Source organism: Macrotis lagotis, chromosome 7 (assembly GCF_037893015.1).
Source record: "Macrotis lagotis isolate mMagLag1 chromosome 7, bilby.v1.9.chrom.fasta, whole genome shotgun sequence".
Taxonomy (NCBI): domain Eukaryota; kingdom Metazoa; phylum Chordata; class Mammalia; order Peramelemorphia; family Peramelidae; genus Macrotis; species Macrotis lagotis.
This window is the reverse complement of record NC_133664.1, coordinates 106,306,690-106,325,420: the sequence shown is the minus strand read 5'-3', so window position 1 is coordinate 106,325,420 and position 18,731 is coordinate 106,306,690. Positions and strand designations below refer to the sequence as shown.

The 18,731-nt window shown below is 37.0% G+C and overlaps 1 protein-coding gene across 1 annotated transcript in view; it reads left to right on the top strand.

Moving 5' to 3' along the window:
- Positions 1-18,731, top strand: part of LOC141492847 (uncharacterized) — a 319,801-nt gene that overhangs the window by 239,521 nt on the left and 61,549 nt on the right. Inside the window, exons 123-139 of the mRNA XM_074193534.1 lie at positions 1,259-1,371; positions 1,830-1,955; positions 3,161-3,289; positions 3,607-3,717; positions 3,999-4,061; positions 6,132-6,266; positions 6,841-6,928; positions 9,481-9,619; positions 10,101-10,234; positions 10,452-10,486; positions 10,579-10,695; positions 11,300-11,448; positions 12,350-12,434; positions 12,806-12,862; positions 14,116-14,240; positions 15,792-15,880; positions 17,021-17,070. Of these exons, the coding sequence (XP_074049635.1) occupies positions 1,259-1,371; positions 1,830-1,955; positions 3,161-3,289; positions 3,607-3,717; positions 3,999-4,061; positions 6,132-6,266; positions 6,841-6,928; positions 9,481-9,619; positions 10,101-10,234; positions 10,452-10,486; positions 10,579-10,695; positions 11,300-11,448; positions 12,350-12,434; positions 12,806-12,862; positions 14,116-14,240; positions 15,792-15,880; positions 17,021-17,070 (1,745 nt within the window). The remainder of the gene's footprint in view (positions 1-1,258; positions 1,372-1,829; positions 1,956-3,160; positions 3,290-3,606; positions 3,718-3,998; positions 4,062-6,131; positions 6,267-6,840; positions 6,929-9,480; positions 9,620-10,100; positions 10,235-10,451; positions 10,487-10,578; positions 10,696-11,299; positions 11,449-12,349; positions 12,435-12,805; positions 12,863-14,115; positions 14,241-15,791; positions 15,881-17,020; positions 17,071-18,731) is intronic.

Below are 18,731 nucleotides of genomic sequence, written 5' to 3'. Positions count from 1 at the left end.
AGAAAGAGAGAGATTATTATATATATGATATATTATATTATTATTATATATTATATTATATATTATATTATATATTATATATGTTATATATATAAAAAAACTTCATAAAAAGGACAGAAGAGAGACTTTTTAAAGGTGCTATGAAAATTTAGAGAAGGGAGAAATCACTTGATCTCCAGAGAATGAGGGGCTTAGAGGAGTAAGCAAATAGAATAGTTACCTTGAAGGGTGGGGTAGTATTGAAAAATGATGACATATCAGAAGCATGAGAAAAAAAGGGGCATTTTTAGACTAAAAATTGTTTTAATAAAATCAGGGATGTGCAAGAGTATTGCATATTATATCATTAAACCATCAATTTAGATGTGAAGGGAATTTAGAGGTCATTAATTCAGTCCTCTCCTGAAGAGAAAATTAAAATCCACTGAGCTTATGAAGTGACTTATGTTTAATCACATGAGTAAGAAGTCAATATTTGAGAATTAGTCCTCTGACACAAAATTCAACCTTCTTTCTTTTTCCTCAGTTGCAGGAAAAGTGGATTAATGCCTTTATTAGTCCAGGTTTTATGACTGGGTAGTTGGGATAATAATGATATCAATAATGGTAAGAGAATGTGAAAAGAAAACATGGGAAGATGATGAGATTTCCTTGGAAGAACTGAATTTCAGGTGTCAGAGATTTTCCTTGTGTGGAATTTCCAGTAGGTAGAAGAGTTGTAGGTTAAGAATATAGGAAAGTGGGGGCAGCTAGGTGGCACAGTGGATAAAGCACCGGCCCTGGAGTCAGGAGTACTTGAGTTCAAATCCGGTCTTGGACACTTAATAATTACCTAGCTGTGTGGCCTTGGGCAAGCTACTTAACCCCATTTGCCTTGCAAAAACCTAAAAAAAATAAAAGAATATAGGAAAGTGGAAGGCTGTGGATTTGAAAGCCATCTGCATTTAGCTCATAGAAATTCATGGAGTAGTTAATGCATATGGAAAGTGTGCCATCTCATCAGAAGTTGAGATATTCAATTCAATTTTCTCTTCTATATAAGAATTGCTGTTAATAGCAATTATAACTGTTCCTGATGGAATGGACTACTGAGGGAGGTGATCATTTGTCATCACTATTAGCTTTTAGAAGGCAGGAGAGGACCTCCGTCCTGTGATGGTGATAGGGGATTTCTACGTCTATCTGGGTTAGAGCAAATGATCTAGAGACCCTTCAATTCAGTGATTCCATGTCTCTAACCACTTGATCTTTTTTACAGATGTGACTTTCCAGCCCACCCCTGCACTGACCTATCGTACCATTGGAGGTATTCTGGACTTCTACGTGGTTTTGGGTCCAACTCCAGAACTTGTCACTCAACAATACACCGAGGTAGAAAGTCATGGCATCCTTCAGTTAATAATCTTGTTGCATATTATCAGGCATGTAGTAAATACTTTGTTGATTGACTGACTGAGGATGACTGTACATAGCCACTATCTTTGCAGCAGACTAGACCATAATATGGAAAGGTAGGAAAGAGATTTTAAGAAAGCACTCATTGCCACTACATTATTATGGAGATCTTGTCTAGACAATCCCTACTTAAGGTGTCCCATAAGAATTCCAGATTTCTTAAGTGTATAAATAAAAAATAGGTTATGAAATGGCAGAGATTCCCAGAAATATTGCCTCCATAGTTTCTTGATACTTGGTCTTTTAGATGACTTGAATTATGAGTCCACCCTTAGAAGAGAAAACATCTTGTAATTACACTGTGTTTGATATCTGCTATGTTATCTACCCTGAGGAAATGGAAGCTCTATAAACTATTTTTTATCCTTTTTTAGTTGATTGGCCGGCCAGTGATGACTCCTTACTGGGCTTTAGGTTTCCAGCTTTGTCGCTATGGATACCAGAATGATTCTGAAATTGCTGAACTCTATGATGCCATGGTGGCTGCTCAGATGCCCTATGTAAGGATTTTCCCTACCCAGTGCACCTACAACTCTATCTATATACCCAATCACCTCCCATGTAATTTTACTTCAGTATTTATTGCTTTTATTTCATCTCCTTTATAGTTTAATTTCAGAAGTTGAAAGTTTTTATACATGACTTCATATTAAATGTTTTACATCTAAGGCAAATCTTCAAAAAGTATTTCTGAATTTATTTTTTAAGAAATAACTTCATTGGTCAAACCTTGTACAAAGCACATTTAGTTCAAATAGTAAGCAACTATTGAAGCAGTAAAGATCTTAAAATTCTATCTGATCTCCACATGTACATTCTGATCATGAAAGTGATTTCCAATAGGAATAAATGGAGTTGGTAGCCTTTGGAATCTAGAAAAGGACTAGACTTTTAATAACAAATGAATGGAGCGTACCATTCTTTTTTCCTGCCAAAACATTCAGTTTCACTTCTAATTTTTATCTATCTACATGAAAGTACTGAGCACAGAAGCTGAGGAACTAGGATCATAGATTTAGAGTTGAAATGGAACTTTGAGTACCTAGAGTACAACCCCTTTTTGAAAGATGATGAAACTGAGGCACAACTTAGTTAATTGACTTACTTGGTATCCCACAGCTATTAATTATCTGTACTTTCATTGGAACTCAGGTCCTCTTCACTCCATAAACTTTGTTATTTCCATTATTCTATATTGTTATTTAGAAGAATGAGAGCATAGTTAATTCCAAACATGTTGATTTTATTTTGGCATGTGTCATATTATTTTTCTGTAAGTTTATGTTTATAGACTGGTAGTGCAGTTTGATCATTTTCAGATTGATAATGTTATCTCAAATACCCCAATCACTTTCCAAATAATAGTAGGAAGAAGCAGTCTAGGAATTGATAAAATTCGTCAAAAATTTTAACTCCCTTCTGGAAGAGAATGTATACAGTGGATTCACCACACTTCCTTTTTTTTTTTTTTTATAGGTTTTTTGTAAGGCAAATGGGGTTAAGTAGCTTACCCAAGGCCACACAACTAGGTAATTATTAAGTGTCTGAGGCCGGATTTGAACTCAGGTACCCCTGACTCCAGAGCCGGTGCTCTATCCACTGCGCCACCTAGCTGCCCCAACACTGCCTTTCTGATGAGACCTATTTGTTCTGGATGTATGTCACTGATATCCAATTTCTCCACTTTCCATTAATTTTCTTCCAGGATGTGCAGTATTCAGATATTGATTACATGGAGAGGCAGATGGACTTCACCCTTAGCCCCAACTTTGCTGGCTTTCCCAATCTGATCAATCGAATGAAGGCAGCTGGGATGCGAGTCATTCTTATTCTGGTGAGTGAGTGCTTTAAGGTTTTGTTATGTCTTCTTGCTTGTTGGGAATTGACCCTCTCCTTTTCTTGGAGTAATTTTGTCTGTGACACTCTCACAACTAATATTTGTTCTAGAAAAATGGATTTTATTACATTGTTCCAGATAAGAAACTCAGCAGAAGAATTATTTCTTTCATGTTATCTAAAAGGAACTGTAATATCCAAAATTAAACCTCTAGATGTTGAGGTTGTATTCTTCCTTGTGGGGCATTAATTTTTTCCTAGTGTTTGAGTAATTCTGTCTCTTTCACTTTTATTACTATCACCCATTGCTTCCAGGACCCGGCCATTTCTGGTAACGAGACCAAGCCATATCCTGCATTCACTCGGGGACTCCTGGATGATGTTTTCATCAAATGGCCAGATGACAGTGACATTGTGTGGGGAAAGGTAGGGTTTGGGATTAGAGATGATAAATCTATTCCATGACAGATTGTGAAAGGAGATCAGGGAGTTAATACCTTAATGGTTCATTTTTTCCCCTCAGTGTTTCTGTGTATATGTGAATTATGGAAATTAGAGGCTTGGATGTTTCATTGAAGTAGATTGATCCAAGGGATTATTTTAATTCTCCTTATAATTATTCTCATGAATTCCATTAAGTTGTGACCTATCATATAACCAAGATTTACTCTAAATAAATATCTTTCCTTATCCTCTCTTTCCCACAGGTTTGGCCAGATTTACCCAATGTTATTATCAATGGATCTCTTGACTGGGACACACAAGTGGAGGTAAAAGACTCTTCTCTAGTATGGCATATGGAAGCTTGAACTGTAGCAGTGATTTAAACTTCCCAAATGGTTAAGGACTGTCCTCATGGAGAGGCTATAGTCTTTCTTCTTTCTCACTAATTCAGCATATAACAGGGTCCCTTGGACATAAGAAATCCCTGTCTCTCACTCTCTGTCTATCGGTCTCTCTGTCTCTGTCTCTGTCTCTGTCTCTGTCTCTGTCTCTGTCTCTCTCGGTGTCTCTCTGTCTCTGTCTTTGCCTCTTTGTCTCTCTCTCTCTCTCTCTCTCTCTCTTTCCTCTTCCTTCTCTGTCTCTGTCTCTATTTCATACACATACATCAAGCTTCTCTATTATTTTCTTTAAGAAATCTTGATGATATTTAATTCTATTGTCACTTAAAGTTTGAGGGCAGTCTAATTTCAATTATTCTGTTGTCCTAACTATTATTTAGTAAGGCTCTGGTAGAATCTTCTCTTTGCAATATTGTTGCTTTATTGCAAATGTATAGAGTCTTTTTGAAGTAATATTTGCGCAGTCTTGGATTTTGAATGACTGATACTAGTCTTGAGAACTCTGGGTCAATGTGATGTATTTGTGACCATGGTTTAGTTCTTTTAAGTTCTCCCTTTGTGACCAGCTAGGTGGTACAGTGGATAGAGCACTGGCCTTGGAATCGGGAGGTTGGGGTTCAAATACAACCTCAGAGACTTGACTTACTAGCTGTGTGACCTTGGGCCAGTCAGTTAACCCTTATCGCCTCATATCCAGGACCATCTCCATTCCTGATTCACATCTGGCCACTGGACCCAGATGGCTTTGGGGTAGAAATGAGAATGGTGACCCAGCACAGCCCCCTCCCTCAAAGCCAATTCATGTTCTTAATCTTCTTAGTGAACAAAGGACTAATATCAAGTGTCCTCCTGTTAGTTATCTAAGACAACAAATAATCTTCGTTATACATAAATGACTAAGTTTCACTATTGGAAGGATTTCCACACTGTAATCTACCTACATGGATAGAATCCCAGGTCCATAAACTATTAAGAATATAGGTTATAGGGGGCAGCTAGGTGATGCAGTGGATAGAGCTCAGGTTCTGGAGTCAGGAGGACCTGAGGTAAAATCTGCCCTTAGACACTTAATAATTACCTAATTGTGTGGCCTTGGGTAAGTCACTTAACCCCATTGCCTTGACATAAAAAATATGGATTATATAACTTTGAACAATTGTTAAGGAGGCTACATTATGCATTAGCTCTTACTTATTGTCCATTCATTCTTCTTTTCCTTTCTGAATGTCCTGTATTTGCCCCAAACATGATTATGATTACTGATTAACTCTCTCCTGAATTCCAGTTTTCCTTCCATACTGTTGGAATCCTTCCCCAATGGACCAAGCCCTATTTTTCAATCTTTACTGGGCAGGTGCCACCTCCAGTGACTTTCAAGACACTTTCATTAACCATTAATACACAGCAGCTAGGTGGTCCTGGGGGCAGCTACTTGACTCATTGTACAGGGCATTGGACTTGTGGCCATGACTTCAGATTTGGCCCTTGATTCTTAGTATCTTTATTTTCCCTTACATGTCATGTAAGCATGTTTGCCTCAGTTTCTTCATCTGTAAAATTAGCTAGAAAAGGAAATCATAGTTGCCTCCAGTATTTTGCCAATGAGACCCCAAAACAAGTCATGAAGAGTCAGACATAATTGAAAAAATTAAACAACAAAGACTTGCCAATTATATACAAACTCAGGACCAAAGAACCCTGAATACCAGCATAGACAGATGACATTTATCAAGTAGATGCAGGAGTCTTTTGTTACAATTAGACAGATCTCATCCACAACCTTGGATTGATCTTTGACATTATAATTCTGTCACTCTGCTAAGCATTCAAGTTATTTGTGATCTCGTGGTTTCTATTAAACTATGAATTCTTTTAAAAATGCTTTGTAATTTTTCACATTATCTACATGCAGTAATAGAATTGCAACTAATAAGCAGCAAAGAGTTACTTAACATTGACCTAATTAATCTGTCTGGTGGTTGTGTTTCATCATTACAGATATACAGAGCTCATGTTGCCTTCCCAGACTTTTTCCGCAATTCAACAGTCTCTTGGTGGAAGCGAGAATTGAGAGAACTCCACACCAATCCCAATGAACCAGAGAAAAGCTTGAAGTTTGATGGAATGTGGATTGTAAGTGTGTGTGTGTGTGTGTGTGTGTGTGTGTGTGTGTGTGTGACCTTCTGTACATACATAAACATACACACATACTGAATTACTGTGTATATTGCTTATTTCTCCATGTACTTATAACAGTGAAATGGTTCTGTCATTAAATGATCAAAACCTTCTGAGCACTCTACTATCTTGAGTCTATCATTTTCTAACTAGGCTTCAAGCAGTATGTATTTCTATTATTCAACTGCCACTATTTTCTCCTGTGGGTAAGACACTCATTGAACCCACAGATCAGGAAATTTTTCTTTCTTTCTTTTTTTTTTTTACTGAAGTGAATTTAGTATTTTCCTTTTCTGTGTTTGACTCTCCAACATGGCCTGGAAGAAGGCAAGGTCTAATCCCTCCAGGTGATCCCCATCAATATTTAACCTTCCACCTCCTCACTAATCACTTCTCTATATATGATACAACCATCAACTGTAAACATTTGTTCACTCTCACTGGGCAAGAGCATAATTACACCATATTCATATATGTTTACAATATGTGTGGGTATAATACACATTCAGATTTGTTTTACCTTTTTTAGGACATGAATGAACCATCAAGCTTTGTGAATGGAGCAGTCCCTCCAGGCTGCAGGAATGACACATTGAACCATCCTCCTTATATTCCTTGTAAGTCCATTTTCTCTTGGTAGTGTGTTTCTTGGATTCAGAATGATCTTATTAAAGATTCCTGGCTGAAAGCATTGGTAGGTGGCACAGTAAATAGAGCACCAACCCTGGAGTCAGGAATACCTGAGTTCAAATCCGGTCTCAGACACTTAATAATTATTTAACTGTGTGATACTGGGCAAGCAACTTAACCCCATTGCCTTTCAAAAACCTAAAAAATTAAATTAAATTAAAAAAAAAGATTCCTGGGTGGGAGATTTTCCTTCATTCATAGTAGTTTCAAATTCCTTCTAAGAGTCACTCAAGGGACAAACCCATCAATTTCTAAGGTTCATATCATAGGTGTCCATAGAGTATAGGCTAAATGTGCCAATATTCCCTTGGTCATGCATTTCTATGAATTGTTTCCCTTAATAAAGTATGAGACTTAGAACAAAAATTAACATTTTGACAGGTGAGGATGAGAAGGGATCCTGGCATAGAGACCACACTATGTAAATACACAGAAACATGAGAAAACTATTAGGTATTATCAAGGGGTTGAATCTGCTTGAACATGTGATGGGATATACAGTAAATAAGACTGCAATGCTAGCCTGAAGTCAGGTTTATATTTTATCCTATAGACAGGAGGAATCCACCAAAGCTTTTTGTCCAGGGCATGGATATAGTCAATCACATGCTCAAATATGATTTTGACAGTGTGTGAGGCTGAGTTGCAGAGAGTGTGGATACAGAAAAGTTGACTTCCCATCCATTCTTTGATCATATAGGTCACTTTCTTGACTCAATTCTCATTTTATCTTGATGATTAACAATTTCTTTTTTTTTAAAGCAAATACTACACTTAATAGGGTGAGGAAATCTGTCTTGCCCTGAAGTAGGATGGGAGGAAAGGGACAGGATGAGGGGGAATGGGGGGAGGGGAGGGGGGAATAGGTGATAGAAGAGAGGGAAGATTGAGGGGGAGGGTACTCAGATACAACACACTTTTGGACAGGGCCAGGATGAAAGGAGAGAGAAAATAGAATAAATGAGAGTGGGGAGGAATAGAGTGGAGGTACAGCTAGTAATAGCAACTGAGGGAAAAATATTGAAGCAACTTCTCTGGTGGACTTATGATAAAGAAAGCATCTCACCCCAAAAACAGAGCCATTGAAATCTGAACACAGACTAAAGTTCATTTTTTTTTTCTGTCTCTCTCTCTGTTCTTGAGGTTTCCCATCTTCTTGGGGGGGGGGTTACGTTTATTCTTAAGTTTACTCTTATTTTCAATTTACATCAATGTATGGCATGGAAACAAGGAAGAGACTGTCAGACAGCCTTCGGTGGGGGACAGGGAAGGGAGGAGAGGGGGGAAAAATTGTAGAATTCAGAGCCTTGCAAAAAATGATGGGTACATATTACTATTGTATACAATTAGAAAACAAATAAAATGTTAAAATGTTAAAAAAAAAGCAAATACTGGCAGTTAGTAAAGATAAAGCTTCTAAAAGACCCAGATTAGAAGATTGTGTACCTTGAAATGAATATTCTAGACCAGGACTTTTAGATATTTAATTCATTTGAAGGTTCATGATAGGTGAAACCTTGATCATGAATGTAGGCAACATTTCCTGCAGAAAACTTGGAGAGGAGATGGTAGTAAAACTTGCTTTCCAGAAGCTGATGATTCTCTTTTACTTCTTTTCAAGTAGCATTGATTTTTGTTTAATGGAATTGTATTTTTCTTATTGTTATTTCTCTTTCTCTGCAACTTTGGTTACAGAAGGCAACTTCCTTGCCACGGAAGATTGTTTTATTTTTATATTTCTGTACCCAATCACTTTCTCATTCCTGGCACATAGGTGGATTTTTAATAAATTTATTGGTTTTTAATTGATTGGTTCATTATTCTTCATTCTTTCCTCCTTACCTTTCTTTATGTCTTCTACTTTTTAGGCACCCTACTCTCTTCCTATCTCTTTAATCTCTTATCTCTTTCTTTCTTTTTCTTTCCAATACTTTAACACAGACATTTGCACAGGTTCTGGAATTTAGAGAATTACAATGGAATCCTACCTTCCAAAGCTTACTATTTAGGTTCCTTTTCTGACTAATTCCATGGTCTGTGGTCTATGTATGGATGGGAATTTCCTGTGCTGTAGAATGAAGCACAGTGTATTTTGAGTTAGAAGACTTGGGCTAAAGTCACAGGTTTTTCATTTATGAACTTTTCTAGTCTTGGCAATGTCTCTTTACATCTCTGGGTCGCAGTTTCTTTATGACATGAATGGGATGAACTTGCCAATTCTCTAAGTTCCTTTCAGGTTCTAAATTCATTGGTCTGTGAACTCTTCTCAGCTTTCCATTTCTTACTGAACATTTTTGCTTGATAGTAAAGGGCTTATATATTCTAGTTCTGATTGCTTTTCCATCCCAGTCTCATCCTTCATCCTCTCTCAACCCCTCAGTTATAACCACCTCCTTCCCTCAGTTATAACTACCTCCTTCACCACCACCAGATGACAACTACTTGCTATTGTAGAATGTTCTCACCTCTCTTTCCTCAGATCTGGAGTCAAGTGACAAAGGCCTGAGCAGTAAGACCCTGTGCATGGAAAGTCAGCAGATCCTGCCAGATGGGAGCCCAGTGAGGCACTATGATGTGCATAATCTCTATGGATGGTCCCAGACAAAGCCAACATATGAGTGAGTCCCTGCCTTCCTCTCCCTGAGGCCCAGAGAGCAGGTGGTGGACAGAACTGGAATTTCCGACAAATGAAATTATAAGTCCAATTCCTATCTTTGATCACTTTATTATGTTTAGGAAATATATATACTGATAAGAATCATTTTTAGTATCACATTAAGTCAATGAATGTAATCAAAAGCTAAAGTAAAGTGTGCTCCTCTTTTCTCACACAGATACATATATATATATATATGTATATATATACACAAATCATTTTTTATTATCTGGTCTATGTAGTTAGCATACCTCTTGGTTCTGTTTTTTCTTTCTTTTCCTGCATTGGCTTATAGCCATGCACCCATTTTTCCATCTTGTTCATCCAGTCATTGGCTGAGAACAGGCTTCAGTTCATGGACTTCACTGTAAGAGTTTCCTGATTGAGAAAGATTTTTATCCCTTCCCAGATAGGCTGTCATATCTTATTTTTTCCCTACTCAGAGGCATGCAGGAAGCCACAGGGGAGAGAGGAATAGTGATCACTCGCTCAACCTTTCCTTCTTCTGGACGCTGGGCAGGACATTGGTTGGGAGACAACACAGCAGCATGGGACCAGCTCTACAAATCTATCATTGGTAAGTACAAATTTCTCTTGGAAAGTAGAGAAATACAGTCTATGTTGTTAGTAAGTCTGTGATTTTTCTGGATTCTTGAAAAGAATCAGAGAAGTGTCAGATCTTTCCCTAGTTAATTCTATCATTCTATTTATTTCTTTGAACTTTTCTCCATGCTGAGATATTTATGTCAATGAGCAACTTGCCTCCTCCTACATAACTGTGTTTTTCATTGCAGGCATGATGGAATTTAGTCTTTTTGGAATATCCTATGTAAGTTTCACTCCAGTTCACTTCAGACTTTTTAGATTCTTTCAGAAGTCCACATAATTCTCATTTTCCATGTTCCCTTTTTTCATTTTCAGACAGGAGCTGATATCTGTGGTTTCTTTGGAGATGCTGAATATGAGATGTGTGCTCGATGGATGCAATTGGGAGCCTTTTACCCCTTCTCTAGGAACCACAACACAATTGGGCCCCGGGTGAGATACCAGCTCATTCTTCAGGCTTGTCCTTGTGCTGGACTTCCTTTTTCCATTCCTTTCTCATGAGTTAATGGAGCCCCTCTTTGCTGGAAACAATCTCATTAGTCATTAGTCCTTTACTTTGCATTGAACTCTATAGCTACATAGAGTTTCCTAGAATATCTCATTTCTTCAAGAAACTCTAGAAAAAGAGAATTTAAAGAGCATACCTATTGTCTGTTCCATCTCTGGGCAGTTTTAACCGTTGTGCTGGGAGATTACAGTTAAGACCCCTCTAATACTCTTTGCATTTTACCTACTTCAATGTAAAATTGCTACAGAAGAAATATGCATGACATCTGTGTTTTCTATGATATATTTTTGTGTCAAGGGATGCAGCTATTTTTAATGGCATTGGGGGCTAGTAAGGTAGGGAAAGAAGAATCAGAATGTCTTCCCTAGTTAAAGTCAAGGGTAATTATAGACTGGATTGTTAGGTTGTATAGCATGGCAGGTTCTGCTGGTTCCCTTTGTAGCAGAGGTTGTTTTTCTAGTGATCTGACCTATTTCTAGTGGAGTAAAGTAAGGGTTTATTATGAATATTCCCTCTTTCTATCTCCAGAGACAAGACCCTGTGGCTTGGAATTCCACCTTTGAGGATCTTTCAAGAAATGTCCTTCAAACCAGATACACCCTTTTGCCTTATCTCTATACCCTGATGCACAAGGCCCATATAGATGGCAGCACTGTTGTCCGACCCCTTCTTCATGAGTAAGGGCCCGTTCTGTGTCTTAGAGTGCTATGCTGTATTCCATTTTTAATTGCAGTAGAAAATTCCTTATGTGTTTATCTTCCTGTATTAGAGAGGAAGATTCTTGAGAACAGGGCCTATCTTACTTTTCTCCTTTTTTCCAAAAGCCTTGTAATTACTGTGTACCTGTTCAACTTATTTTTCATCCATCAATGAAGTAAATTTCTTATGTAAAGACCTAACTTATGGAAACAAACATGAATCTTGGAGTCAGAAAAGTTGTTTGTTGTTCTAACCATTTACTGTGACCATTAGCAAGGAAGTTTTTTAAAAAGGTTTTTAAAGGCTTAGTTTTTTAATCTGGAAAGTGGGGACAATAAAAGTATCCATTCCCCCCAGAAGCTTGGTGTGAAGAAAATGTTCTGTAAGTATTGACACACTATATAAATATATATTTTTATTATAATTTTTACTTTTTAAGAACATGAAAACGATGTGAGGGCCCTAGATAATCCAAAAATCTTTTCTTTTTAGATTAGTGATATAGGAAATTAAATTTTTCTTTTAAAAACAGCAATTTGACTTTTCTTTTTATGGCTGGAATGAGATGAAATTAGTTTGCATTTCCTAGACATTTATATAATAGTCAGAGAAAGCTCAGGGAATAGGGAAAAAAAGGAAAAGTCTTTATTTCAAATGTACCATGATCAATATTCTTACCTATACCTGCTTGAACCAGACCTAGGAGAAGAAAAGTTGACACAAATGACACAACCATTGGCCATTTCAGCGCAATTTGTCAGAATCATAATGCTGGACTAATTTTTAAGCTCCATTTGAGCTCCAACTTTAGTGATACAATGGCCATAGTGAACTCTCTCTCCATATCATTGCATTATGACACCATGCTACTCTCCTTAGGTTTGTGGAAGACAGAGAAACCTGGAACATATTTCGTCAATTCTTGTGGGGTCCAGCCTTCTTAATCAGCCCTGTCCTGGAAGCTGTGAGTATGAAGTCTTTTTAATCTACGTAAGATCTGAAGTGACCTGCAATATTGAGGAGTAGAAATGATTCTCATTTTGGCATTCTGGGTGCTAGGGTCCGGTCCTTGTATTGACTTTGAATTTTTCTGAGGCTTTAAATCATTCTGATGCTTCTGTTTCCTTATCTATAAAATGATTGATACTCTCACCCATCTCTAATTCATGGAATCAATGGACAATTATCAAGAAGTGATAAATCTATAGGATATTTGCTTTTGAATATGCTGAAATGTAGGGATTCTTAATTATATGAACATTTCTAGTAAATTGTCATCAATTATCCACGTATTTATCCCAGATTAAAAAAAAACAACTTTCTAATTTATTTCAGAATACCTGGAATGTGACTGCTTACTTTCCCAATGCCAGCTGGTATGATTATTACACAGTAAGTGTCTTTGATGGGACACAGGAAGTCATGCTTCCTCTGTCCAAGATAGGATAAAAGTTCTGGTGTGGGGTGGGATGGTATGCAGCTAAGATATCTCATACTGGAATGTTGTCAAGATCTATAGAAAGTTTCCTTCATGCAATTCTTATATGGTTGACTCTATCATAGCCCATTAATATATGGCACAGTGGATACAGCACTGACCCTGGAGTCAGGAGAATGGGAGCTCAAATTCAACCTCAGACACTTGATTCTTAAGAGCTGTGTGACCTAAGTGAGCAAGTCAGTTAGCTCTGATTGTCTCATATCCAGGGTCATCTCCATTCGTTCCAATTAATATCTGACCACTGGACTCTGAATGCTCTGGATTAGAAATTGAGGCTGGATTACTTTGTATAGCACCCCCCCCACTCAAATCTAAATTACAAGCTTGTTATGTAATCACCTCCGTGATCATGGTCTTTTAAAATTAAGGATAAAACGCCATCAATACTGAATCAAGTTTTTCAGATACTGAGTTTTGGCATCTGGGCCTCACCTAAAGGCAACTATTTCAAAGCACTCTGTATATCTGAAGGAGATATAGTAAATTGAGAACTGTGTTTCTATTTCATTGGAAAAGAGAAATCTCTGAAATAGTCAGAGCCCTTTTTGCTAAGAGGGTTTAGAAGTATTAACGCAGTTTTTGTCCAGTTGGTACTTCTTTCCACATAGTAGGTAGCAAATGAAAGTTGTGGAGTGATTTGACCTTTGTTCCCTCATTTGTAAAAGGAGGAAATGAGAAGGTCCTTTTCATATAATTCAGGCCTGAGAACTTTCTCAGAAACTTCAAAAACATGCTTAATACTTGAATAAATTTAAAAATGTATTTTAATTTAACTAATTCAAAAATCCTTTAATATGTTCTTTTAAAAAAATTTCCCTGAAGACTAAGTTACCATAGCCACGATGGTGAAGGAATAGTTTTACCTGTGTTCCACTCCCTCAATGTACTTGATGGTTTGACCTTTCTATAAGGAAAGGCTCCAATAATCAGTGACCCTCCCTTTCCTTATTCTTTCTATGTAGGCTTTACAAAGTTTTCTCAATATTATCTTTTCAAAAAAAGAATGCCAATATATTTGATCTCATGTTGATCTTCCTGAGCAGTTAGTAAACCGCATTCAAAAGTGAGGTCTTTCCTTAAAAGCTGATCATCTTGGGGGAGGTGCAAGAACTCATTTTTCTCCTTGTCCACCTCTCAACCACAGGGGTCAGACATTGGAGTGAGGGGACAGTGGAAGAGCCTGCCAGCCCCTCTTGACCACATCAATCTCCATATCCGCGGGGGCTACATCCTTCCATGGCAAAAACCTGCAATTAACACCCACTCTAGGTGAGTGAGGGGAGCAACATCCACCTTCCCTTTCCAAACATGTGTCTAAGATACTAATGATTACTGTCTACTTTGTCCTTTTTTTGATAAGTAATGGATAGAGTCTGGGAGTGGGAGTCAAAAAGACTTGGGTTTGAGTTGACTTGAGCTGTGTGCAAATCCCACAAAAGGAGGGCTTCAGTCCTCTCAATGAACTTAAACTTTCCCATCAATTGAATTATTTTGAAACAAAAACACATAAAATCCAAAGGGATTGGGGAAATATGAGTCACCATCATTTCTCCTGTTTTTTTTCTTTTGTTTTTTTTTCTGTTAGTCATTATTAAGAGCATCACAAGGATCAGACTCCTTTAGTCATTTATACAGGGACTTTCTGAGCATCCTCTGTTTTCATTGACTGTGTGCTCCACACCTGGAATGCTCTCCCTTATCTCTGACTACTGGCTCTTTTTGGGCTCCATTTGACCATGAGATTTCTGAGAGCAGGGACCTTCTTTTGAATTTCTTTGCATCTTCAGCACTGAGCAAATGATTAGCCCATAGTATGCATTTAGCATTTGCTGATTTACTGAACGTTGGACAATAAATTATGTGAATAAATGCACGTTGTGATATATTTTATATATTTATTTTTCTATCAACCCGATGACAAAGGGAATAAAATCAACCTATTTGAAAATGCAAATATTCTTAAAAGCTCATTATTCACATTATTTTCTGTTCATTGTACTTCAGGAATTATGGGAAAAATCTCTTATCATAGGTATCCTTGTAAGAGATATCAGGGATCATCTTTACACTTAGATGGATTCTACTCTAATTCAGGTTTCCCAGACTATTACATCAGTTTTCCAGACTATTACAATGCTTTCCTAATTAGCCTTCTTGCATCCGCACTGTCTCTTCTCCAAAGCATCCTCCACTTTGTTGCCTACTTGATAGAATTTATGTGTAATTCTGATAATTAGGTCTTCTGCTCCAAAAGTTGAACTGACTCCCTCTTAGGTGAAGTATAAATTCCTCTGTTTAGCATGTAAAGTCCATCATATTATATCTCTAGTTTATCTCCCCCAAGTGATTCCCTATTATTTAGCCTCACAATTCTATATACCAACTTAGATGATCTACTTCTCTTTACATCCACATAATTCATGTCACCCATCTGTGATAGTTTTGTAGAGTCTGTCCTATATTCCTGGAATACTCTTCCACCTCTTTGCCTCTTGGAACTCCTTAGTTTCCCTCATGGCTCATGTCAAGTGCAATTTCTTATAGAAGGTCTTTGTTGAATTTTCTAATGATTAATATTCCAATCATTCCTCCATAGCAGGCCTAAAATGTTTTTATATTCACTTAATTCTGAATATATTACAATATGATATATACTGTCACCCTCTCACTTCAGCAGGAGCTAAATTTCCTGCAGGAACCATTTCCTTTCTTTGTCCCCCTAACACAGTTCTGTGTTCAGAATAATTGCTTAATAAATATTTATCAAATAATTTTATCAAGAGAAGGAACAGAATTGATTGTATTTTCTGATATTTATAGCCGGAAAAATTCCCTGGGACTTATTGTGGCTTTATCTGACCATGGGACAGCTGAAGGAGAGTTTTTCTGGGATGATGGACAGAGTATTGGTAAGTTAGATTTTCTTAAGTTCTCTTGACATCTCTTTCTCTCTTCTTTCTCTGCTTATCCCTTCCTTTACTTCATCCTTCCCTCTCCTCCTATTATTCTTCATTTCCCTTTTCTTCCTTCTCTATCTCTTTCCATCTAACTTTTTTCTATCTTCTTTCTATTTATTTTATTCTTTTTATCTACACTTCCTTCTCTTCTTTCTTTGCTTGTTCCTTTTCTCCCTCTTTCATTTCCTCTTTTTCTCCTTCTCTCCTTCCATCACACTCTCTCTTTTTTCTAGCTCTATTTCCCCATGTTTGCTCCCTTCCTTCTCCTTCTCTCTCCATTTCCCTCTTTCATAAGTTCTCTTGATAGTGAGTCAGCTCTTAAAGTTAATTGCAGAATAGAAAAAAGTTGTTGAAAATTTAAAAGTCACATAAAATGATATGATTTATAGTTCATTCTATCCAGTCTTTAACTAGATATCTTTCTTTGGGAGTTAGGAAGACCTGAGCTCAATTTCTACCTTGGACGCATACTTATTGCATGGTCCTAAGCAAATCGCTTAACTTCTAAGAATCCCAGGCAACTCTAACACTTTAAGTTGGAAAGTATATACTAAACTTCATGGGTAGAGGAAGTTCCTAATTAGGACCTCCTTTAATTAATGAAAGCTCAATGATCACCCAACTCTCTTATTTGGATTTCTAATGATAAGAATTGGAGACTGCAAATGTGAAAATTCTGCTTATGTGAAAATTAAGGATTAAAGGTTTCTTTTCCAACACTACCCCGGTGTCTCATGCACTTTTCTGAGCGATGATAAACCTCAACGGAGCAAAGAATTGTCATATTAGCTTTTTCTTTCTTCATGATCAATTCCCATTCTCTAGAATTCTCACTGTTTTATCTCTTGCAAGCTTATGTCTTGCAAGCCTTTTTAAAAGAGCTTTAGAATCCTGAGAACCTTCATGGGACAATGTGTGAGGCTCTGTGTATTTCTATTGTAGTGTGTAAATGTGAGTATCTTAAAAACAGAGACTGGAAGAACCAAGAAGACTAAGGGCCTCAAAAGTAATAAAAAGGCACTGATGAGTATATTGTATCTCAGACTTGGCTTGATATGATCTGGTAGAATTCACTCTGTTTTCTTGTTACAGATACTTATGAAAAGGGGAATTACTATTTTTCAACCTTCTCTGCCAGTCAGGTAAGTTTATTGGATCCTTTGACTACTTGTTCCTTTCCTCAGCATAATCATTGCCCTTTTTGAAAACAGATAAAATTATATGAAGAAAGGTCTACCTTATGATAACATTTCTGTGAGTCATGACTTAGGACCTTGACCCATCCTCTTGTTCTAAGTATATAATGACAACTTCCAAAAGTAGCTTGTTAGAGCATTTTAATCAACTCAAATTAGAATTGAGTAAGGACTTCTCACTAACTTCATCCTAATGGAGAAGATATAATACAATAGACCTGAAAGGAGAAAGAACCTATTGCCTTCCTCAATCTCTCTACTCCCTTTCTTCTCTTTCTCTAAATCCTGTCATTTCATTTATTGGATCACTAATGTCTTTTCATTAACCAGACTCTTCTCTATTTACTCCAGTATCTTTTTTTTTCTTTTTTTAGAAAATTCAGATATTTCTCTTGTCCTTATCTTGTAGCACTTCTGCAGTCTTTCACTATATTGATAGGAGGCCAGGAATCACATTTGCTGTTTCTTTTCAGCCCCGCTGCAGATAGTTTTTCTTTGCCAGATGCCTTGAATTCATTAAATCCAGCTGTGTGGTTTCTTCCTGTCACTTAACTTGTATTTGATGTTAACTCTCTATTAGTTGTCTTCTGACATTTCCTGTCCAAAGTTCTGGAAGTAAAGAAAGACATCACTTTTATAGAAAGACATCACTAAAACCAGTTTACTATTTCTATTTTCTATTTCTATATTTCTATTATTTTCTATATGTGTTTGTATGACATGTATCAATATAACACATGAAGAAATAAATGACACTATTTGGAGAGTGTTTTGTGAGCTTTTTCTTGCTCCTTTAATAGTAACATTTCTAAATAGAAATATGTGTGGATGCATGTATAATTTGAATGCATGTTATAATGTTATTATGTATCATGTATGCATGTTATAATGGATAATAAGGGCCATCTGTAAGAAGTGTCTGAATTCCATTCTTGCTTCTGACACATTTTAGTAGTGTGGTCATTGGAAAGTTATTCGACCTTTTAGAGCCCTAGATAATTCTTTAAACTGATAGTTATAGATGAGTTGCTGACCCGGTATAGTTTTCACAACTATTAAAATCCCAGGTCTCATTTAATTCTACTATTGCCCAGAGGCTCTTTCCTTCCTTTCTCCTCTACTATTGGTTTCTTGGGTTGGTTGGAGAGAGAAATTGGACAGAACTGGACACATGACCCATATAGCTCATGTTTCAACTAGGTAAATGTCTAGAACCTAGTGAAGAATCAATATGACAGTCTGCTACATAGTCCTTGATTTCTTGTCAACCAGGCTAATGTACTTATTCAATACTGGGTGAAGAAGAGAAGGTTCATAATAGCCTCCATTCCATCATAGCAGGGAATTCCTGTCTTTTCAACCATAGACTTGATGAAGATGCTTTAAGTTAGTACTGAAGGAAGGTTCATGATAGCCTTCATTCAATCATAGCAAGGAGAGTTCATAATAGTCTCCATTTAATCATAGAAAGGAATTCCTGTCTTTTCATCCATATACCTGATGGGGATGCTTTAAGTTAGAACTGAAGCAAGAGACACTACTCATGAGTTATGATTATTATTTTGCCTTAATTTTTGAACATTGCCTCCAATTGCCAGAGCAGGTAA